General features: G+C 32.1%; 1 protein-coding gene across 3 annotated transcripts in view; it reads left to right on the top strand.

Moving 5' to 3' along the window:
- Positions 1-25,181, top strand: part of BCHE (butyrylcholinesterase) — a 68,765-nt gene that overhangs the window by 18,721 nt on the left and 24,863 nt on the right. Inside the window, exon 3 of one of the 3 annotated variants that reach the window (XM_063662393.1) lies at positions 19,325-20,381. The exons of the other annotated variants lie outside the window; for them this stretch is intronic. Coding sequence (XP_063518463.1) covers positions 19,325-19,544 — 220 coding nt within the window. The 3' untranslated portion in view covers positions 19,545-20,381. Of the gene's footprint in view, positions 1-19,324; positions 20,382-25,181 lie in introns of those variants that run through there. 3 annotated transcript variants of the gene reach the window in all.

Below are 25,181 nucleotides of genomic sequence, written 5' to 3'. Positions count from 1 at the left end.
ATTTTAAGTGTTAGCATGCTTATACCTGCTTGGTTAATGTTATAGAGGTAAGGGCAGAGAACAGACTAAAATTAGACATCATGAGACTTAGAGGCAAGTTTAAGTTTGTGAGACTGTCATCTGACCACCTAGCCCAATTATTATCAGACTTATAATTATATTTTCTGACAGATAATAGTTCACATGGCTTCCAGAGTGAAGAGAAAAATTCTTACCCTCTGATTCTACAATTATTTGTGGTATATTATCATAATTAACCCAATGGAACATTTTCATAGCTTTAAAAGAGAATCAGGGCTTAAATCCCCTTGGATTTATTTTATTGCTATCATAACAGCATCAATGTTCTATCACTTTAAATCTTTTTTTCTCCTTAGAAATTAATTTAGGAGTTACTCAGAAAAGAATAAGGCAAAAATGCACTGTAGTATTCCTGTAACTTACCTTAATTTTAACAGAGAGAATATAAATGTAGGTTTAAAAAAAAATGGATACCCATTAGTGTAATGTATTTGAAAAGAAAGAATTGTGTTATGAGACAATTTAAAGTGTATATAAGATCACTTTCAGAACCATTTCAGAGTGCAGCAATATTTTACAATGAATGACAGTGGAATGAGATAGAGAAATCTGATATCCCCCAAAGGGGCAAATCTATAAAGAGAGCTATAAAACTGAGATATGTTTGATCAAATATTTCAGAATGCTCTCTCGCAGTGCAGCAGAAAAGAACTAATGCACTTTTAGTATAAAATGGCTCATTAAAACATGGAAAATCTCATTTATAGGATCGATTTACTTGGAAATAATCTGATTTGTTTTCTATGTTTCTGCACGTTTTTTAGTTGGAAAAAGTATAACATTCAGGCCACTTGTACATATTAAGTTCAGTCTAATATTAATAAATCTTTTTTTAGAAATCAAAGTAATAATTTCAGGAATGTACACATAGATGTAATGCTTCAAAAGACCTGTCAGAAATAATAGCTTAAATATTGCAAAGTAACAAAACATAGTAAATAAAATGTGAATTTAAATATTTTTCTGTATGGAGTTTTTTTGTTCCACGATCAGATATGACTCAGGCTAATGATTCTCTATTTATTGAATTTAGCAAAAACATAAGAACAGAAACACACCTAAAATATTTTTAAAACTACAAACACAGAAGACAAGGTTAACAGCATAAAATAATGGTAGCAGCAAAACAGATAGAGCCTAAAAAGAAATAAGTATGTTGATTAAAAACTATTTTGTGGTTAAAACTCTTCTCATTTTATAAACAATATAAAAATTAGTGTCACTTACTGGTGAATGCATTTATGAAGGAATGTACTTCCTAGAAAAGAATTGGAATGATAATTTTTTAAATTATAAACATTTTTAAGAGATGTAATACTATGTATTTTAATTACTTTTAATTCTAAAAATGTTGAAATAATCCCAGTTAGAAGTTGAAAACCTAGGCCGGGCACAGTGGCTCATGCCTGTAATCCCAGCACTTTGGGAGGCCGAAAGGGGAGGATCATCAGAGGTCAGGAGTTCGAGATCTGCCTGGCTAATACGGTGAAACCCCGTCTCTACTAAGAATACAAAAATTAGCTGGGTGTGGTGGTGCATGCCTTTAATCCCAGCAACTCGGGAAGCTAAGGCAGGAGAATCGTTTGAACCCAGGAGGCAGAGAATGCAGTGAGCCAAGATTGTGGCACTGCACTCCAGCCTGGGCAACAAGAGCAAAACTCTGTCTCAGGAAAAAAAAAAAAAAAAGTTGAAAACCTAAACACACAGTACTTAAGAATTATTTTTTTTTTTATTTTTTCACCTCCAAAGAAAAGGCCTTGACTTTTAATTGAATTTCCAACATAGCATGATGCATCAAAAGAGCATGGCATTAGAGGAAAATAGCTTGATTTTGAAGCCGTGTTTGCCACATAGTTGCCAAGTTAATTGTTCCCTCTATGTCTCTATTTCTCTAATAAAACCTTCCTCACATGGTTACTGTGAAAACTTGCCTAGTGAATAATACGTATATATGTATTTTATTGTAGATGCAAATAGATCTGGGTATACCTATGGATAAGTCTGTAAGCAACAACTAGATTGGTAATAGGATGGTATTGTTGTTGTCTTCACTAATGTCTCTTCCTCTGCTTCATGATCTTCTTCGTTTTGATAGCTTCCATTTACTAAATGTTTCATTAAGATCCAAGCAAGGGTCTAAATATTCCAGATAGACTTTGCATGTATTCTTTACAACCACTCTGTGTAAAATGCATTAATATCCCTATTTTACAAATAAAGCCACTGATGATTGGAAAGTTTAGGTCATACGACTAACATTTGTTTTTAATTTTTTACTTTTTGTGGGTTAATTTTTCCACCTGCATGTCTTGATTTTAAAATGTTATTTTAAATTATGGTACCTAAAATAATGCTTTAGTAGTCCTAAAATCAGAAAAACCATAGTTAAACATAAGAATATATTGTTGGCAGAAATATGTCTCATCCTCCTTATGAAGTTACCATTCTCATTATAGGAGGTAAACTTTATCCAAAAAGACATTTTATAATTTCTAATTTCAAAATCTATTTATTTATTTTTATAGCTTTATTATATGCTTTGTTTCATATTTTGTAATTATGTATTTATATAAAATGTGAAAAATAAATTTGATCATAACAATTTATCTGTAGCTGTAATTATAAAGCAGTATAAAATTTAATAAAACAAGATGCTTCTGATTCTTCAGCATTCCCTCAGATAGACATTTTTGAATGAAAGTCATGAGATTGTTTTCAAGGTACACTGCTTTTAAAATCACAAGTTATTAAACAATACTTTTCAGTATAAAATAATTATGGCCAGATTGATGAGTTTTAATAAATTATACCTGCTGCTATTTTCCTTCTTTAGATTGTAAGGCCCTTGAGGGTAAAGATTTTCTCTCTGTTCTCCATGCCTCACTGTTTTTTATTTGCTTTGTCATTGTCATCTTTGCCTATTTATGTTGTGTTTACTGCTGCATCCCTATTACCTCAATAATGCTTGATGCATGTGGGCTTTCAAATATATTTGTATCTTATCATGGTGAGAGTTCTGAAAAAACTATAAAACACAGAAGCATAGAGCAAGATGCAGATAGAATGTGTTATCATTTGTAAGGCAGTCACGAAAAGCTTCTGACAAAGTTCTATTAAAATAGAGGGACAGAGTAAATCATGTGAATATCTGGGGAAAAATTTTCCCAGAAGAGAGAACAACCTCTAACACTAAAGTATTTGGGATGTTGCAGGAACAGCAAGAAAGATAGTGAGGCCGGAATAGGTATGTGAAGGGGAAGTGATAAGAGGTAAGGTCAGAGAAGTACAAAGAACCAAGATATATGATTTGAAGCTTGGATGAGTTTCTGAAATCTTTCCTGAGTGAGACATTTAGTTATGAAATATTCAGGAATTTGAGTAGTATATTTTGGCTCAAACATTATAAAGAAATCTCTGACTGGTAGGCATACAAGAATGAAGTGTACAGAAGAACTAGGAGGTTATTACAGCAGTCCAGTTAAGAAATGATCATAGATTAGGTAAAAGTGGGAAAAAATGATCAGAATCAGGTTATACTTTGAAGGAAGGTCTGACAATATTTGCTGAGATATTGGATGTGGAATACGAGAGAATAAATTGAGACAAGGATACTATACTGCAAAATTTTTTATTTGAGCCACCAGAAGAGTAGAGGTAACATTTCCTGAGATATTGACAACTATTGGAGGATGTGGTTGGGAGAGTGAAATCAAAAGTGCTATTTCAGACATTTCATTTAAGGGACCTGTTTTTCCAGAAATATTTAAATTAAATTGTTTAATTTATATTTAAATTTTTATTGTGCCAAGACATCTAAAATTCAAGGGAGAAAAAGGGGCTATAAATTTGGTATCTAAAAGTATGAAGATGGTGTTTAAAGCTATGAGACAGGTTTATTTCACTTAATGGAAGTTTTAGATAAAACAAAGATATAAATTTGGTATCTAAAAGTACGAAGATGGTGTTTAAAGCTATGAGACAGGTTTATTTCACTTACGGAGGTTTTAGATAAAACACATATCTAAGCACCTCAAGGTTAGAGGGTGGGAGGAGGAAGAGAAAACTGTAGAGAGAGAATGGAGTAGCCAAATGAATTGGAAGGCAACTAGGAGAACATGATATCCACTCAAGACTAAATAAAGAGAATATTTCAGGAAAGGAGTATCCGTATAGAATACAGAATGAGTACAAAGAAAATTATGTGAAATTGTGTATGATTGTGGGTTTGGAAATGTGGACATATTGGTAGCAAATATATGGTGTTTTGATGGGATGGTGGGAACTAAAACCTTAACAGAGATGCAAATGAGAATGAGAAGAGAGGAATCAGTAATTGCAATTTGAGGCAACTCTTTCAAAGATCATTACTCTAAAGTGGATCAGGGAAGTCAACTCAGGGGATGGTTGGACAAGAGAGGGTAGAGGTGTTTTTTATTGACTTTGCCTTTTCATGGGGAATATTGCAACATGATTGTGAACTGGTGGGAATGGTATAGCAATTATAGAGATTAATCTGGTTTTGTGTAATCATCATCTCTATCTACTTAATTTTATTTACTTTCTTTATAGAAAACTATCCTTGTAAATACAATGCAAACCACTTGGTTAGAACTTAGATCATCAGTAATTAAGACTACGTGGATCTAAAATAAAAGGAATCAAGAGACAAGTAGCAAAGAGAAAAATAGACAACATCCTAGATATTCTGAACATTAAAAAAGTATGACAAATATTTCTTTGATATGTATTCCATAGAAAAGGTCATATTGAAACCTATTGATTTGTAGTGTGCCCTAAACTTTAAAAGAATTACTCATTGATTTTTTTTTTTTGATGAAAGACAAATCAGAAACAACAATTTTCTAAGAAGGCATAGGCAGAAGGCAAGTAATCTTACAATAGAACTGAGCGGTCACCGTCTAATTGCATGACAAGAAACCGGGGGAAAATAACTTCTCATAAGCAAGCTGGTATAAGTAGTCACAAAATATTGACCCTAGACCACAAAACATGTACGTGCTGCTCTCTGTGTGTCCTTGAACATTCATAGAAGTATTATGTAATGTCTAATAGAAAATTAATCTGTTAAAATATAATGAATATGTTGTAATAAAAATAATTGAGTCCTTAAAGAATATACTTCTTATGTAATATTTAAACAAGAATAATAATTTAGCCTATTGTATTGTCAGGATATTCTAAAGAAAGTACTGACCAGGTAGCCTTTGGAGTCATAATCTTATATCTATAATATTAAAAATTACATCAATTAAATTTATTAATTGCTAACATTTGCTAGCTCCCTGCTCAGGACTTCACTTTCATGGTTATAGCAATTCTCTAAAGAAGTATCATCATCCTCAACAGGTGTTGATAAGGATATGGAGGCTTACAGAGCTGAAGCTACTCAAAATTCCACAGCTATTAGTGAAAACCAGAACTCCAAATTGAACTTTGTGGTGTGATGGAGGAACCCAGATCCATCTTCCCTAAACTTTGCTCCCTCGCTATTAGAATTTTTGCAAACCACTAGGGAAGGAAAAGAGCAAAAATTCAATCTCCTTTGCCCTTAATGTTTTTTTTTTTTTATTTCTAAAATCAAAGTGTTAATACCTATCTCCTTGGCTGTTATGGAAATTTGAGAAACTGTATGTAATTATTCCAGATACATACTATAATTAATATTGCCAGATAAAATATAGGACATTCAGTTAAATGTGAAAATAAGCTAAACCAGGAATATATATATGTAATATACATTATTTTAAATATATAAGTATTACACTAATACTAACATATATTGGTATGAATATAATACTAATACTAATATGTATTATAAATCTAATCCTAATACTAATTTAATTATAAATATTTACTAATCCTAATATATATTATAAATATGATTTATAATTAAACATTAGTATAAATTAAAAATTAGTGTAAGTATAATACTAATTCTAATATATATTAGTATAAATATGATCCGTAAGTCTGATGGGACATAATTATACTAAACATTATTTGTATTTTAGTTGGAATTCACATTTAACTGGGTGTTTTGCTTTGTTTTCACTAAATCTGGTAAACCTAACGGCAAGTTAGGGACTACAGAGACTAGGAAGTAGCCCCAAGGAAAAAAATTTTGACAAAAGCTGAAAAGTATGTCAGACATAAGTTTAGAGAAGTTTAGCAAAGGGCCCAGGGGTTGGTAGACAGAAAAGCAATCAGGCCAGCAAGGGTTGGAGAATGGGGACTCTAGGGACAAGCTGCATTTCTAAGATTTGGCTGAATTCCTGAAGATTGGCTCTCGGCTAGGCAGGGCTCAGCATGCACGTTTCAGGTTTCCAGTAAGGATTAGTGAGCTGAGGAATGTAAGGATTAACATCATAAGAGCAAAAACTAAACTATTAACATTATGATTAAAATAAGCTTGCCTTCTCCTTTAACCTGAATCTCTAAAGCTATAACTATGTATTTGCATTTATTTTATTCTTTTTGGATTTTTCTTTCATTTTATCTTCTTAAAAAATGGAAACATCTGGGGAATAAATATTTCAAAGAAGGTAGTCATAAAAATTTTGAATCACATTAATGAACCCTGAAATAGAGAATGAGAGGAGAATAACATAAACCAGAAAACGTGTTATTTGCAAAACCTTAAACTAACTCTATTTGCAGCACTAGACTGCAATCTCAGATTTCATGTGCAAATTATTTATTACTAAATTTACTACTTACAATAATCTTATATACTTAGTATACAATTAATTCAGATATTGTAATATGAGGAATACTACCTATATTTGTTATAATGAAATCATTGCGGAAGTCAAAGAAACCTAACACTTATGAAAAATTACTAAATTTCTAGAACGTACAAATCCTAATCTTGTTTTCTCCATCAATTTTGGGGTCAGATAATCTGTTAGTTACTCAGACTTACATTAGAGTATGTGTAAATTAAGACTTTTTTTTTAATCTCTACCTTAAATTATAGGTGATAGCTGAACTGGTTGTTTTTTATCTTTTTAAATTTAATTACATTATTTATGTTCCTTTAGTACAGTGCAGATCATTTGTATATAAAGAATAAATAATATTAGAGTCAGATAAATGGCTATCTACTAAATATAAAATTAAACCTTATCTTTATAATTGTCCTTTGTTATCCTTGAAATTTCTACAGAAAATATGCTTTTAACTCATATATTTATTTTTATTGTGTTTCAACATTTTTTCCTTCTTTTCTGGACTAGAAAAGATTTTGAAGTAAAGGAATCAAAATGATAAGTTCAATCACAGTTGTAACACAGTATGCTTGTAATAAACTTTTCAATGAGATTTCAAAAAGAATAAATATTATTTTGTAGATAGCATTGACTTTACAAAATACTGGTAAACCAGAAGTTTGAACATACTTTAGATATAGACACATAATCAAATATCTACAAATGGAAAAGAATAAGATGATGAAAATGCAATATTTAGTAATTTTAGAATGAGAAATTATTTATTTAATAAGGAAGAAAATATAAAAGAGAATAAAATATGATTATTGTAAAATATTAAACGTAATGATTTGATTACTTAATACCTAAGCATAATATAAAAATTAGTACAGCAATAGAAAGATTTCAACTACATATTAAATTATCTTGTAAATTTTATTGGTAAGTAGCCTTATTTAATAGTATGATTCAGAGCACTGTTTATTATAATTTTGCAACTTCTGTTGCTAAATCCACAGTAGTCTCTCATTTTATGATTTTTTTTCTGGTAAAAAAGTTTTAAACAATTATCCTGATAGAAAAAAAAAAGGGACTCTCATGGAATGCTTCAGACCAAAAGTAATGATGATAGAGTAATTAGAAAAATGTAAAAATCCTATTACATTATGAAGGATATTGAACATTTCTAGTAGCTTTCAATGAGGACACAGAGAAAGAGGTATAGAAAAAAATTCTCGTAGAACTAATACTGGTGTAAAGTGCTATGGACCCCAGTCCTTTAATGTCTAGACTGTACTTTCATATCTGAGGGGGCATTTAAGGAAGCACCTCTCCAATACTCACACACAATTAGAGTATATGCATATTCACTGTATTATGCTTTCTTTGAGAGAATATTGAAACCTTTTTCGTTATGAGAAACTACCAGATTAAAATACAGCCCAAATAAATAACAATTATGCCACTGGCAATGAAAAACAAAATGGAAATTTTTATGTAAAACATATAACTCTTTTTTTGTTTTTCTGTTGTTCTACAGTAGTTGAGTTCTAAATACAAATAAGAGATAAATTTTCAAATGAAATAAAGATGTTATTATACAGAAAATTGGAAATGCCCATGCTAAATCCAGTTTAAGCATGAAACAGTCCGTTTGTTTGAAAGTACACTAAAATCATTTTATTGTTTCCTTATGTGTAACATGCAAAATAAATGGTTAGATTATCATGCCAATAAGAACAGATAATGTCTAAAATTATATAGAGAGTATAAATGTTGATAAATACTTGATAAACTATGTGATAAAGATTTGATAAAATACATGATAAACTCTTGTAGTGGGACCTCAAAAAAAAAATCAAAAGACTCATGAGATCCATTTTTCTTCCACTGATAGATTGATTCAAAGAAATAGTTGGATAAGGATATTATAGTATTTTTAGAACTTCCAAACTGTTCGGCTATTGATAAAATTGTATATCGTAGAGTTGGTACTAAAATATTGAGAATGCAAAAACATTTATGTATATAAACTTGTTTATTCCTGATGTAATTCAGGTGGTCCTCTGTCTGTTCTTGAAGGTCAGTATTCACAGTCTTTAGTATACAGCCTTCAGATACTTTGAGCTTGAACTAATCTACACTAAAAGGAATCTCTGGAGATTGAAAGATGAGAAGGACAGAAAGGAACGAAAGGAGGAAAAATAGTCAAAAGACTATATATGGTTTGAAATGGGCTTCTGTATCCAAGTCTTTCTGACACCGAAGCCCATTTCTTTTCACTAGACCACCTAGCCACCTTGTCACTCTAAATTTACTGTTTTGATTATTATTTCTTAATCCTCACTGGGCTCAGTACTTATTATTAATAATATTTCTGTGTTTAGGCTCTAACTCTATGCATTAGGAAGGTAAAACTATGGTTATCTGTGTATACTATCATCTTGCTCAGGAAATATTATTCTAAATTATTATATTGTTTTATTTGAAATTTACAAATTAAAAATATAATACTGAGAACAGAATTCCAAAAATAGAATTTTCTAAGAGCAAATCAAATTAATTTTTTCAGTTCAGTGTTTTTTGGTAGACACAGAGAATTCAGTTATTCCTAGAGCATTACCATTGTCTGTTCATGCAAAACCTCCCTTATGTTTAAAATAATTTTATTATTTTTTCATTTATCACACATTCTTGCATTTCACACACACACACTTACACTGCTCTCTTAGGCACATCTACATACAACTTGTTATCCATCCATGAATATGTAGGTAAGTATGTTTTCACTTTTTTATCAGCCTGGTTTCCTTAGGTATCAAATGGAAATTCAGATAGAAGAAGCCTTAAACCTGCACCTGCATATGTAGAGATCATTTCTAAATTTAACCCTTCTGTCAAGAGTCTAACTGCCTACAAAATGGAGAGATCTAATCTTCAATTTTAAATTCACCTACAATTTTACTTTTTCACTTCTGAGTAAGATAGTTTCAATTGTTGGGTTTTTATATTCTGCAAATTAAAATATAACATTGCTGCTCTTTTCATGACCAATTTTTTAAAATAAAGATTTCTTGCATCTTAAATATCAATTAGGTAATGCAGCTCTACTTTTATTATCACCGTGCAATAAATTTCAGTCAATTTAACTTATAACTCCAATAAGACGTAGAAGAAAAAGGATACTTCACTCCACTACGTATTTTAGTTAGAGTTGTAATATATTAATCTTGAGCCAAATCCTCTGTTCTTAAAAAAGTTCCCCATCAGTTTTATCAGCTGGATATGTCATGGTGTGTCCTTTGAGATGAAAGCACCACACCAGTTCTTCATTTAACCGTATACTAAAGACCAAAATATTTTGAAAGAAAATGAAACAGTAACAGCAAGCTTACCTCAAACACTGCTAAGGAAGCCAATGTTGAAAAACTTACCATTCATTTCAAATGGAGGAACTTAATTCTCCAGATAGCCCCAAAACAGAACTAAAGAACAGAATGCATCCCCACTCCCAGCAGCACTTCGACTAGTGGTGTTTGCTTTCATATTTCCTATCATGTTTATCATGCCTTCAGTAGATGATTTGGCTGGCACAATATCCTAGCCTAGCCTCAGTGTAGAAATCTGGCAATAAAATAACACATCCAAAGATAAAATAAGAACCAATGTTAAGTGATGAATCCATGCAAAGTACTCAGTGAATCTCTTAAAATACGCCTATCTGCACACACAGGAAGGAAATGGATGTGCTGGGACTCTGCATTCTTCTGGAACACCATATGTAATGTCTATTGAGATATTTTGAGTGGGCATAATCTTCCTAGCAGGGATAATATGGATAACTTTCATAGACACTTTCTGTGAACTAGAATCTGCTGCTAGAATATCACAACTTGAACAGAAGAATATCCTTACTTCACACTGGGTGTAACTGAAGATAACACAACTAATACTTGTTATCAGATATTTATATTTAAAAACTCAGCAAAAGATAGCCTATCTGAAACATACTACTTTGTCTACAAAATAAATCTCAACTCTGTAACTGATGTTAAAGAATTATTTTGATGTCTGTCACTTAGTAAGCATGACTAAGAATAGTAATTTTAATAGTAACTTATACTACCAATAATAATAAACATATAAAAGTTTCCTAGGCATGTGGAAAATTCTACTGACCCCTGTAAAATACTAATGAAAGAGTGGAAATAGGAGCATTTTCCCATAAACTATGATAAAATAATTCTTAGCATGATAATACTTTTTAAAAATTTGACCGTTAAAGAAATTTAACTAAGACAATGATGTACTAGACATCCTTAAAGTGAGCTGCTGCTATTACTGTAAGTTTAATCATTATAAAAGCCATGACACTTCTCTTAGAGGATTTGTGTACATTATCATTGGGGAGTCCTATATTATGAAAGCACATAACCCTTGTGTTATGAAAATGCATGGAAATTTGGGTGAATTATTAGAGTAAAATATACCTCACAAACATTTGCCTTATACACCTCTGATAAATTTGTGCAATGGATCTAAAAAGTTATACATGTAGGATTATATAGACATATACATAGTGAAAAATAACATTGTAATGCACATTGGATATAAAAAATTTAAAATCTGCTCATTCATCCTAAATGTTTAGTGCATAATAATAAAAACATTAAAAGTATACCATAAGTAAGTTTTATTCAGAATGCCATACAAAAAAAATACATGAACATTCAAATTTGGCAATAATGTAATGCTTTCACAAAAGCTGAAAACTCTCAAACATGTTTAAAATTTAAACCACATGGAAGTTGGGTTTAGCTATGGTTTTATACTTGGATTTAAATATGTTTGCTTATATTGGCTTAATTTTGCCCATCCAATCCCTCAAGAGGACCACATAAAATACAAATTAACACTTTTGCAATATAGAAACATGAAAGTCCATAACGGTTTTTTTCTTCCATAAGCTAAATACCAAATAACATTATAATATCCATTAAAAATTTAATAATATTTTGAGAAATACATACGGATCATTTACTTTTTAAATAAAGTAAGCATAGTCATTGGCTTTCTTACTTTTTAAACTTAACATAATATATAGAGTCAAAAGGGATAAAAACTGTAAGTATATTACTCCATAATTGATAGTTTTCTTTTTTCTTATGTTTTACTTTCTTAACTTATCCAGAGAGAAAATTGTATTTAGCATTTTTCTGCAGTATATGCCTGTGTTTTGTAGATATGAATGGCTCTTTAGAAGTACATTTATAGCAATCTAGATGTGATTCAAAATTAGTCTTTTTGAGTCTTAGCAGAAATAAAGTAACCACAGTACTTTTTTTTTTTGAAAAGGCTTTTTTTTTGAAAAGACAGGATCTTGCTCTGTCTCCCAGGCTGGGGTGCAGTGGTGCAATCACAGCTCTCACTGCAGCCTCAACCACCCAGAGCTCAAACAATCCTCTCAAAGTGCTGGGATTACAGGAATGAGCCACCTCACCAGATCTATACTCATAGAGTGTAAAATTAAATATCTATTTATTATGTTTATAAAAGACCAAATTGGTATTCAAGTAAAATACATTTTTAAAGATAATCTTACAACATCATAGATTATGTAGCATTTGTTCATAAAAGTGACTAAAGTATTACAAATTAAACATATCAACAGCTACTAAAAGGAATATGACTTTTTTATTATTTTCATATGGTATAGGTATCTGGTATGCAAAAATTAGGTATGTATTTGACATATTAAAATAAATCTTGAAATCTATTTTCCATCAGCATATATAAATTAATGGCTAGAATCTGTCACTGTTTTTCAATAGCTGGAGTTGAAACACTTAGCATTATTTAAAACAAGCAACATCGCGCCTGTAATCCCAGCACTTTGAGAGGCCGAGGCAGGCTGATCACGAGGTCAGGAGATCAAGACCATCCTGACTAACACGGTGAAACCCCGTCTCTACTAAAAAAAATACCAAAAATTAGCCAGGCGTGGTGGCGGGCACCTGTAGTCCCAGCTACTCAGGAGGCTGAGACAGGAGAATGGTGTGAACCCTTGAGGCGGAGTTTGCAGTGAGCTGAGATCGCGCCACTGCACTGCAGCCTGGGTGACAGAACGAGACTCTGTCTCAAAAAACAACAACAGCAACAAAAAAAAAACGAGCAACAATATACTAGGTTGTCAGTTTCCATTAAAGGAAATTCAAATAAACAAATGTTAAGCATAAAATTTTCACTATGAGTAAATAATTTTTGCATTAAAATACGTCAGCCAGGTGTAGTGGCTCATGCCTGTAATCTCAACATTATGGGAGGATCAGTTTGGTGGATCACTTGAGGTCAGGAGTCCAACACCAGCTTGGCCAACATAGTGAGACCCTGTCTCTACTAAAAATATTGTACAAAAAAAAATTGCCAAGGGTGGTGGCATGTTCCTGTAGTCCCAGGTACTCTGGAGGCTGAGGCAAGATAATTACTTGAAACTGGGAGGCAAAGGTTGCAGTGATGAGCCAAGATCATGCCACTGCACTCCAGCCTGGGTGACAGAATGAGACCCTGTCTCAAAAATAAATAAATAAAAATAAATAAATAAATAAATAAATCTCATAATAACATTTCTTTGTCTTTATCTCAATCATTATTAAGTAAATATCTGAGTGTATTATGCCGCTGATGGTAACTGGTTGTTGAAAACAACTATGTTTTAGGTATATTAAAGTATTATTTTATTCTAAATAGGGAGAACTTTATATTTCTTAAGGAAATTTATTAGACAAATAAGGTTCTAGAAAATATGACTTGATATTAAAAATGGCCTTTATCATGAGAGATCGCAGAAAAAGTAAAAATCATATTATGTCAGAAAGGTAGACAAACATTGTAATTCAATTATAATTTACCTCAATCTTCAAGGTTTTTGTACTGAACTTATAAAAAATACCAGTGCAAAAAATTTAAATGAATTAACATGAAGAACTCAGTGAAACATTTTCTTCAGTTTTGTCATCTTTTAGCTCTAAAATTAAAAAGGAAATGAAAATTAGATACCATTTACATTTCCTACTCCACTCCATCAACCCCCCAAAAAAGTAATAATTTCTTAAGGAAAATATGATCGATCATAGTTGTTTTAAAGTTAGAGATTTTGATTGTATTTATTTAACATAACCTCCTAAAGACACGGTGTCATGATTTATAATTGTTTCTATAAGATTATAGTGTTCTGGTCATGCTGTTTTCTTTCTCTAATTTAATAACTGAGTTTTGCATAATCATTCAACACTGTCATAAAGAGAACCAAATATGGCTATTAAACAATTAGAATAATACTTCATTTATGATTTGGCTATTATTTAGGCAGATTTAAAAAACTATATAATTATTATTATAAAGATGTGTTTACACCATTATTTGTGTATCTGATTCTAATCCCTTTTGGTTTTATCCAACATTATGAATGTAAATGATGATCATAAAGTATCTGATATTTCATATTAAATGTTACCTCACATCTGTATGATTTACTATAATCATTTCACAAATATTTATTGAGCACCAACTGTGAGCCAGGCACCGGGCTAGGTGCTATGGAGTCAGTATGAATATATTGTAGAGTAAAATGCAGGCCTACCATCACCGAGGTTACCACTTACTGCTGGCAGATAACAGCAAATAAGCAATTTATCAAACCACATAATGAGAACTATACTATGATTAACTACAGGCTTGGGAAATAAAACATAGGAGAACCTCAGTCCAGTCTTAGAAGCTTATAAAAACCTTTCTCAAAGAAATTAAAAGTTTTGGGGTAAGATGAAACAGTACAGGCAAAGACTGAGAGGTGATAGAGAAAGAGAAAGTAAAAAGGCAGGTGTGAGGAGACATGAATCTGGGGAGCTATGAAGAAACCAGATTGTACATTTGTAAACCAAGCTTGTTTTAGATTACATGCCAAGAGCACCATGTGAAAACTTTTTTTTTTTTTTTTTTTTTTTTTGTGAGGGGAGAATGCTATCAAATTTGAATTTTAGAAAAATCATTTTGTGTGCAGAAGAGAGAATGGCATAGAAGAGAGTAAGAAAGCTGACAGGGAGAATGAGAGGAGACACATTGTCGTTCCAGGGCAGCAATACAAATGGTCTACACTGGGGAGTAACTTTGGGAATGAAAAGACAAGCCAGAGGATGGATTTCAGATGTTCAGGGAACATTATCTATGAGCTCTGGTAATCAGGTAGATATGGAGAGTGTGTGAGAAGGAAGGAAAATCAATTAATGTTATTCAGTTTTCTTACTTAGCAATACCCAGGGCCATTTCATGAGTTAAGAACGTATGTAGGACTGAAAATTAAAGTAAGAAGAAATGTTTTAAAAACTAGAAAAAGAACTGTGTCATTTCTAAAGGCAAAGAAAGTAAGTTTAACAAAAATAAAAGTAAAAGATTGGTAAAGATTAAAAATATGATCTTTATGTTTAATGATTTAGGTTATTGCTATCATCCATCTGTGCTGTGTCTCAGATCTTACAGAATCATATGAAGAGACATGTGTTTCCATCTGCCTATGTGCATATGACTGTGCAAATATCATGCTAAATAATTAAAACATGTAACAAAACATTGTATGCCACTAAGAAACATGTTTTAAAGTCCTTCGGAAACAGGTTTGTGTAACCTAGCAGTAACCTTTAGTAACCTATGCTGAAATCTACACTAGTCAAACTAACACATTTTCTAAGCTTCTAAAGCCCTCAACTCTTCTTTTGCGATTTGCAATCTGGCAGCAAAACTAACTGCAGTTTCAATTTATGAACATGAACACTTCTTTTACCTTTTGGCTTTAACTGATGCCTGACTGATTGTGAAGATTCTATTCCATCTTCACCCCTCTCAAGTGATGACTTTTTTATTCTGCTCTTCATGTACCATAGAGCCATATATATGTATATATATCTACTAAGAGCTCGTTATTGTTTTCAAAACATTATTCCTCCTTCTTCCACAGAATAAACTCTCTTAAAGTAGATTCTACCAGATTATATCAGAGTATACCATTTACATTTTTTTCTTGCTGCATTCATCTGCTTAAAGCCTGCTGAATCTTACTCATCCATTGAAGACGTTTTAGCATCTAGCTTACTTTCTATCTACTAAAAATCTTGTAAACATTTTTAATTATCTCAGTGTTCATACAAATAAACTGTGCAATGCTTTAGCCTTTTTCTCTTAATCTTTCTCACCTGCAAGAATCACAACCTTGTTTATGTTTAAATATGTGATTGCTATCAAACAGCTTAATTAATGTGTCTGGATATAAACATGTATAAACACTATGTGAATAAATTCAAGACCTTTAACTCAGGAGATTCTTTAATGTTGCCTGGCATTAATGTCTCTAGCCAATTTATTCCCTCAACGCTTCTAAAGGATATTTATACCTGTTCTGTCTTCTCAAAACTCAAAAATTTCTTCTCCACTTGCACAGCTACAAACTTGCGTTTTACACACTCACATACAAGAAAACAAAACCCAAAATTAATCAGATCGCAAAATCAATTAACCTATCAAAAACCATGGCCAAGTCCTCTCTACCTCCCTCAAGTTGCAATGTCGATTATGCCAGTGTCCTCCCATCTAGACTTGCCGGTGGGATTCTCTAGAGCCCATCAACGTATGACTATGCAAGAATTTAGTTCTAAAAGTATTTTTCTTCTATTTTTAAAAAATCATTTTTGCCCTCCATTTAATTATTCATGTAGTTTTACTACTGTAAAAAAATATGTAATCTGAAAAAAAGACCTCACATTGTTTAATAGCTACTTTCCCATTTTCATATTCTTCTTGAAGCAAAACTCACTAATAATTTACCTCTACCAATTGCTCACTTTTATCCCCTCATTCTAAATTTAAACTATTTCACTATCCCATTATCTCATTCCAGCTATTCTCATATTGGTCTGTATTTCCATGTTGCCAAGTCACTTAATTATTTCTGAATCGTCTTAGCCTATCATCAGTATTTGATGTGTGTGTAGTCTCTCTCCTCCTTGAAGCATCTGTTTCAGTGGAGTCATGGAAACCCAGAAATCATCAGAGTTTTTTTTTTTTTTCTAACCTTTCTAGGCTTACCATTTTAGTCTCCTTTGTGATTTCTTCTCATGTCAAAATATTGTAACGTACTGCAGCTCAGTCCTTGGACCACTCTTTCCTGTACATGTTTATTCCATGGGTGATATCAGTCAGTTTTACTGCTTTAACTAACATCTGCATACTGATGACTTCCAGTTGTATCTGCAGCCCAGGTCTCTGACTAAACCCCTGTGCCTTATGTACATATCTACTTAAGTATTTAATATGCATTTCAAACTTTATATATTCTTAATTTACTTTTAACATTCTCCTCACATACTTCCCCACTTCAGTTAAAAAAAAAACTTCATTATTTCTCTTGCTTATGCCAAAAAATTCAAGATCAATATTGATCATCATTCTCCACAGCCACTTAATTAGTAAATGCTGTCAACTTGACCTTTAGAAAAATAACCAAACCAGAATTCTCTTTAAGAGTGTACATTGTTTATAATTATTAGGTCCATTACATATTTAGTAATTTAGAATAGTAAGAAATATAGTCTGGGAATTGGATGATATTAACAGATTATTGTTAAATAAATGTATTAAGTGTGACAGTGTTGTTTTGGCTCAGTAAGAATATGACTTTTTAGTTTTTTTTAGAAGTGCATACTAAATTTCTTAGTGTCTGTACTGCAGAATTAAGCAAGTGAATAGAATGAGTTAGAAACTCATTACAACTTCCTACACACTTAAAATTTTCCTTAGCATGTATTTACTTAACTGATTGCTCTTGCTCATCTTTCTCTCTTTCACCAAAATGTAAGCTCTAAAAAGATGGGACTTTTCATTTATTTTGTTTGCAATTATATTCCCAGTACCTACGACATTATTAGGCACACAATAGGTAGTCAATGAATAATTTTTGAATATACGAGTAATTATTTATTATATGGATTCTTCCCACCTTCCCAATCTCTAAATCTTCCCAGAGCTCAGTTCTTAGATCTCTCTTCTTCTCTTTTCCTGTACTCTTCCTTTAAAAAATATCATCCATTGGCCGGAGCAGTGGCTCATGCCTGTAATCCCAGCACTTTGGGAGGCCGGCAGGTGGATCACGAGGTCAGGAGATCGAGACCATCCTGGCTAAAACGGTGAAACCCCGTCTCTACTAAAAATACAAAAAATAAGCCGGGCTTGGTGGTGGGCACCTGTAGTCCTAGCTACTCAGGTGGCTGAGACAGGAGAATGGCGTGAACCCGGGAGGCGGAGCTTGCAGTGAGCCAAGATCGGGTCACTGCACTCCAACCTGGGCGACAAAGCAAGACTGTGTCTCAAAAAAACACAACAAAACAAAACAAAAAATCATTTATTTCTATGACATTAAACATCCTGTAAATGCTCATGAATGTATATCTCTGTAAATGTCTCCATTTACAAGTTACAAAAAAACAAAACAAAACATATTTTCCTATTTTGAAAATTTTTCCCCATTCCACATCAGCAAATTCTATCAGCTTGATCTTCAAAATGGATCTGAACGTAACTTAGGTCTCATTATCTTCAGAACTACAAGCCTAATCTGAGCCACCAAGGTATATTTTCTGGTTTACTACAATAGCCAGTCTCCCTGGTCCTGCCCTTTTCTCTCCATAGTTTATTCTCCTCCCTATGTTGGAGCCATCCTTTAAAAATATAAGCCAGATCTTAGCACTGCCTGGATAATAACTCTTCAGTGATTTTTTATTTTATCTTGAATAAAATCTTAATTTCTTATCATTATCTAAATGGGCCCATATGACAAATTATTTGACAATCTCTGATAAGATTATCTCTCTGCTCACTATACTCCAACTAACTTGGTCTCCTTGATATCACTTACTGCAAATCAATGGATAAATATTCTCTGATAATTTGAATAACTTCATGCAAATTCAACCAGCTTTTAGTAGCAGACTCCGGTTGCAAAGCCGGTGATTCCAAACCATGCAGCATACAGTTCTCACCTCAGAGTGTAATGTGCTATTGGAAACAAGCTGTGGACATTAATGAAATTACAGAACATAAAATGTTTGGGCTGGGGACAGTGAGGGTTAATATAGTTTGGTCCTGCAAAATTGAAGTGGGTAATAGCTAAACATAGGTGTATATGCAGTGTGTGTAATATTATGACTAGACCCCAGCAAGATATTGTGGATGAAAGAATGTGGAGAGACAGATATGAATCACCTTGTATAAGAATAATTAGAGGCAAAAACGGATACATTTGTCAAAATAGTGTATAGAGAACAGAAATTTGGGTAAAGTTATGTTTCGGGAACTCAGAATCTGAATGGTCGTTTGACTTTTTACTTTTTACAACCTTTAAGTAGTAAGGTCTTACTTGTTTCTGTAATACTAGGTCAACATAACAGTAATTTCTTTTTTTCTTTTTTCAGACGGAGTCTTGCTTTGTCGCCCAGGGGTTGGAGCGCAGTGGTGCTATCTCAGCTCACTGCAACCCCGCCTCCCAGGTTCAAACAATTCTCCCTCCTCAGCCTCTCGAGTAGTTGGGATTTCAGGCACCCACCACAACACCTGACTAATGTTTGTATTTTTAGTAGAGATGGGGTTTCTCCATGTTGGCCAGGCTGGTCTCGAACTCCTGACCTCAGGTGATCTGCCCACGTCGCCCTCCCAAAGCGCTGGGATTACAGGTGTGAGTCGCCATACCCGGCCAAAATAACAGTAATTTTAAAGGTAGAAAGGGGACATATATATCTTTATTACAATCTCTGGTTGGAAAATTTTAAAGTCCTGAAAATCAGTCTGGTACCATCTGCTACATGGATGTGTCTACTAATTACCAAAATTTGTCCTCATTCTAATTTTTCTTTCCATTGAGAATCATTGATTTATAGTGTTAAAAGAAAATACTTTGGGAAAACTAAATTTAACAGAGGTTATTTGAGCAAGTAATGATTCATGAATTGGGCAGCACTCAAAAACAGAAGAAGATTCAGAGACCTATTCCCAACAGCTTATGACCGGCTAAAATGGTAGTAGCAAAACAGGTACAGCCTAAAAATAAATAAGTACTTTGATTAAAAACTATTTTGTGGCTAAAACTCTTATCATTGTATAAACAATATAAAAAAATAGTGTGACTTACTGGTAAACGCATGCCTGGAAGAATGCACTTCCTAGAAAAGAATTGGAATGATGATTTTTAAAATTATAAACATTTTTAAAAATGTAATACTATTTATTTTAATTACTTTTAATTAAATTTTTAAAAATGCTTTTTATTACTTTCAAAAAATATTGAAATAATTCAGGTTAGACTTTAAAAACTGAAACACACACTTAAGTATGAATTTCTTGGGTTTTTTCACCTCCAAAGAAAACGCCTTGACTCTTACTTGAATTTCCAACATAACATGATGCACCAAAAAGAGCATGTCACTAGAGGAAAATAGCTGGATTTTGAAGCCATGTTTGGCACATAGTTGCAAAGTTAATTGTTCCCTCTATTTCTCTGTTTCTCTAATAAAACCTGCCTCACATGGTTATTGTGAAAACTTGCCCAGTGAGTAATATGTATATATGTATTTTATTGTAGATGCAAATAGGTCTGGGTGTATGTATGGATGAGTCTGTAAGCAACAGCTAGATTGATAATAGGATGGTATTGTAGCTGTCTTCATTAAAGTCCCTTCCTCTGCTTCATGATCTTCTTCTTCCTTTTGATAGTTTCCATTTATTAAAAGTTTCATTAAGATCCAAGCAGGGTTCTAAGTATTCCACATAGATTTTGCATGTATTCTTTACAAACACTCTGTGTAAAATGCATCAATATCCCTATTTTACAAATAAAGCAACCGATGATTGGAAAGTTTAGGTCACACAACTTTCTTTTAATATTTTAATTTTTGTGGGTTACTTTTTCCACCTGTGTGTCTTGATTGTAAAATATTATTTTAAATTATGGTACCTAAAATAATACCTTAGGAGTCCTAAAATCAGAAAAACAATAGTTAAACATAAGATGAATATACTATTGGCAGGAATACTTCTCATCTTTCTTATAAAGTTACCATGCTCGGTGTAGTAAGTAAACATTATCCAAAAAGACAGTTTTTTAATTTCTAATTTCAAAATCTTTCTATTTATTTATCTTTATAATGTATATTATATGCTTTGTTCCATATTTCATAATGATGTACTTATATAAAATGCAAAAAACAAATTTGATCATAACAATATTCTGTAGCTGTAATTATAAAGCAGTATAAAATTTAATAAAACAAGATGCTTCTGATTCTTCAGCATTCCCTCAGATAGACATTTTTGAATGAAAGTCCTGAGATTGTTTCCAAGGTACACTTAAATTGTAAGTTATTAAATAATAGTTTTCAATGTAAAATAATTATCCTTGCGGTTTTCATCATGGCATATCCGCCTTGGACATAAGAAACAAAATCCTGTGACTGACTTAGCTGCAATTAGCAAGTCATTCAGAAATCACATTCATCACTGTCATTTCAGAAGAGTCTAGAAGGAATTGCTTGTGCTATATTTAGCATGCATGAGAGCTGTAAAGTCCAGTCTGTTCATCTTTCTCATGTTTCTGTTTGTTTGCAAAAGCTAGAAAGCTGTAGCCAAGAAGGGCAGGAAGGAAGGTTGGCTTTCAACACCCTTCTTCAGTTCAGCTGAGAACTCCTTTCTATGACTCAATAGCCAGTTCCAAATTACCACATTTTAAAAAAAATTTGGTTATCTTGCTTATGTTTTCTTCATAGATGATATTACTACCTTAATTCATATCTATTAATCAACTTATTTATTATTAATCTCCAATCATTAAACTGATGGATCTCAGCGATCAGTGACTTACAGGTTCTGTTTACTGTTGTATCCATTGCCCACATTCCTAGCACATGTCAGGCAATAAAATTCAATTATTGAATAACAAACAGCTTCCTGAAAAAAAGTCAGTTCAGTTTCTTTATTGTGGATTTTTTAAAAATCAACAGACTACTGGGCCTCATATGCTATTTCTCCAGATAAGAGTAATCTCATTTTTTTCACAATGAAGAGGTTATCTTTAGTCTTGAGGTCTATCTATACAGAGAGTAGCAGTAGTGAATACATCTGATGTCAAGTACAATTAAAATTATGTCATAGGGAGAATTTAAATTTATTCTATAGGAAAAGCAGAGAAACCCTGGGTAAAATTTATGGGGATATTTTTGAGCTTAGTATTATATTTGGTATTAATAAAGACATATTTGTCTTTGAGAAAAAAAATAAAAACAGCCCTGGGGCCTGGAATTCTAGTAGGGCCTGAATGCAGGTCTGTTTTTCCAACTAGATTTAGTAACAAATAAAGTTGTCAGGGATTGGAATGACCTTGTCCAGATTGTGACACATATTCCATTATTAAAAGTGAAAAAACAGAAGTTAGAATAGCTTTGTGCAGATATACTAGAGAGAATAAAACACTGAATGGAAGATTAGACAATATTACTTCAAGATAACTTTAAATTCTTTTAAAGGGCCTAATATTATTTTTGATTAAAAAAAAGTATTCAAGTAACAGAAAAAAAATTTTGGAGGAAAAAGTACCCAGAAAAGTATTACCTGAAATAATTTAAGCATAGAAATCTTTGATTATAAAATACTTCTGATTGCACGCTGATAAAATAAAGTACTTCCATGAGAAATAATTGAAGACTAAATGGGACATTGTAACACTTTCAAATAGTAGAAAATATGGATGGGCTATTTTTAACTTACTAATGATCAGTAAAATAATTGGGAAAAAAGAATTATGGAAAAATAACATGGCATTTTGTATGGTAGGTAGCACACATATCTTTATTGTTACCTCTCTAATATTAATATAGATTTGAAATTATTTTGGTTAAAGTTTTCACCAATTACTTAAGTATCTGAAATGGATTATTAAAGTGAAATAAGATTATTTTGTGTCTATCAACATTTTAATCGTTACAAATTCAATGTTCAATGCTCACTTTGAAAAATTCATTAAGCATGATTTAGGCTCGAGTCTGTATGTATGTTTATGGTAACAAAACTGACTTACAATGTTTATTTGTTGTGCTGACAGCTTCCTCCATAAATAGTGTCATTGCTGTCTATGCACCTTAATGTGGCACATTTGGTTGTTTCATCTTACTTTCCCTATATACAACATCTTTTATGTAGATGTACGAATAAAATTAAATACACATAGATATATTTAAAATTTTGGCTTCACTAAATTCATTACATTACCTAAAATCCCCTCTTTGCATATTAGACACTGTGTATATTAATACATAAAATGACACTAGGTTCAACACCTTAAAATTTTTAACCTAAATTCACTACTAGGCAGGAGTGTAGGTTCATAAAAGGAAGTTCAACTAAAGTAACGTCAGCTTTTCTAAAGCAGGAAGAATATGTAAAGCAATTATATTCTCATGATTCCAAGACGAGATCTATGCCATTTGGAAGGAAACACAACGCTAAATAGAGACAAAATATTTTGAAAATTGGATAGGATTTTTGTAAAGATTTCAAATAAAATAGAGAAAATATTTTAACTTAAAAGTTGAAAAATGTTTTATTTATCAAAGTTTACTAAGTTATCTGTAAGATGATATAGATAAATGTTTTGAATAAGCAGTAAAGAAATAAGGAGATGAGATAGTCACCCACAGCTAGATATTATCCTAAAAACTGTATTATTTGTAATTCTATCATTGAAAATGAAATTTGTTTATATTCCATTTGTATCTCTGTATGCAACTATATACTCTAGTTTTTTTTTTATTATTTGTTTGTTTTGTTTTGTCTTAGAAAAACTGCATGAGAAGACTGCTTTCTTCTTTTTTGTTCAGACGGGGAGCTCACTATGTTGCCCAGGCATATCTGGAACCCTAGGGCTCAAGCAATCCTTCTAACTCAGCCCAGCCTCCCAAGTAGCTGGGATTATAAGTATACACCACAACACTCAGCAAAATTGCTTTTTATTAGAAAACAGTAATATCAATTTTTTTAACGTTAATGTTGAGGTACTTAGTTGAAATCATGAAAACACCAGATTTATGTTTTTGACATTGTAGGCTTTGAGATTTGAAAATTCACCTACCTCAGCCATTCGAGTTGTGTGATATTGGACAATCTCAGCTTCCTTATCTATATAATCTGAATAATAAAATTGCCTCTTTCAAAGAATTATAGTGAATGTTAACTGAGTTTTTGCATAAGAAGTGCTTAGTTCAGTGTCTAATAGATACAAAATTTCTAACAGATGTTTTTTAAAGTATATTCTTCTTAAATTTACTCATATACCTCTGAAACAGATCTCAAACAACCTCAAAATATCTTAGCCAATATCCACACCCGTTTTTTAGAAGAGAAAATACACACACACACACTTTGATTTTTCGTTTGAAAAGATACACTGTAGTTTCAAGTGTATGCAGTACAATTCTAATCACTTTAAAGGTTCTTTCTAATACAATTAGTCTAATGGTTTACTTATTTAGGTAAAACCTTTACCAAACAGCCTTTTATCAAACACTGACTCTATGCAAGGCTACAAGAGTCAACAAAACAGACATGTTGTCTGCTATTATGGAGCCTTAAAGTCTAATGGAGGTGATTAGTTAAAAATAGGGACCTCCAGTGAATAGTGATATAAAGTCAATAACTTTGAATTCAAGAATAATTATTTGATATGCTGAAACTACCCGTTAAAGAAAACATCACAGTTAAGTTTTTGTATAATTTTCTTGGAGTATTATTTCTCAAGTCTTTTCTAATATTTAAGTATTCATTTAAAATCAAGCTATTTTAAGATTTGTATATGCTACTACAAAACTAAGTTTCCAGGATATTTTTTGGCAATTCTAGGCTCATTCCTGAAACTGTGGGCTTGCTGCCATCAATTTTATGGCACAGACTAAAGCAAACAGACATGAATAAGAGCAAAACCGATAGAATTTGGAAGACTCAAAAAAGAAGCCAATTTGTTTCAAGTTTGAGATTATTTTCTTATCTATAATTAATGCAAAGTCTGCCCTCTTATTAAAATAAGTGTTCTAAGTGCCATTATTTGAAAGTACATTTGAGCTTTCTACAGATCATTAGGCTGTCACTCCTCTGGGATTCATACGATCACATCCAAATGATAACAGTTGCTTTGCTGTCGTTAGAAAATGAAAATGGGTACAAACATAATGCATCTTCACATTTACAAATTAGGGAAGACATCTGGATGCACTTGCTCAGCTAATGAATAAA

Source organism: Pongo pygmaeus, chromosome 2 (assembly GCF_028885625.2).
Source record: "Pongo pygmaeus isolate AG05252 chromosome 2, NHGRI_mPonPyg2-v2.0_pri, whole genome shotgun sequence".
NCBI lineage: Eukaryota > Metazoa > Chordata > Mammalia > Primates > Hominidae > Pongo > Pongo pygmaeus.
The sequence above is the reverse complement of the archived record's forward strand: the minus strand, read 5'-3'. Positions and strand labels throughout refer to the sequence as shown.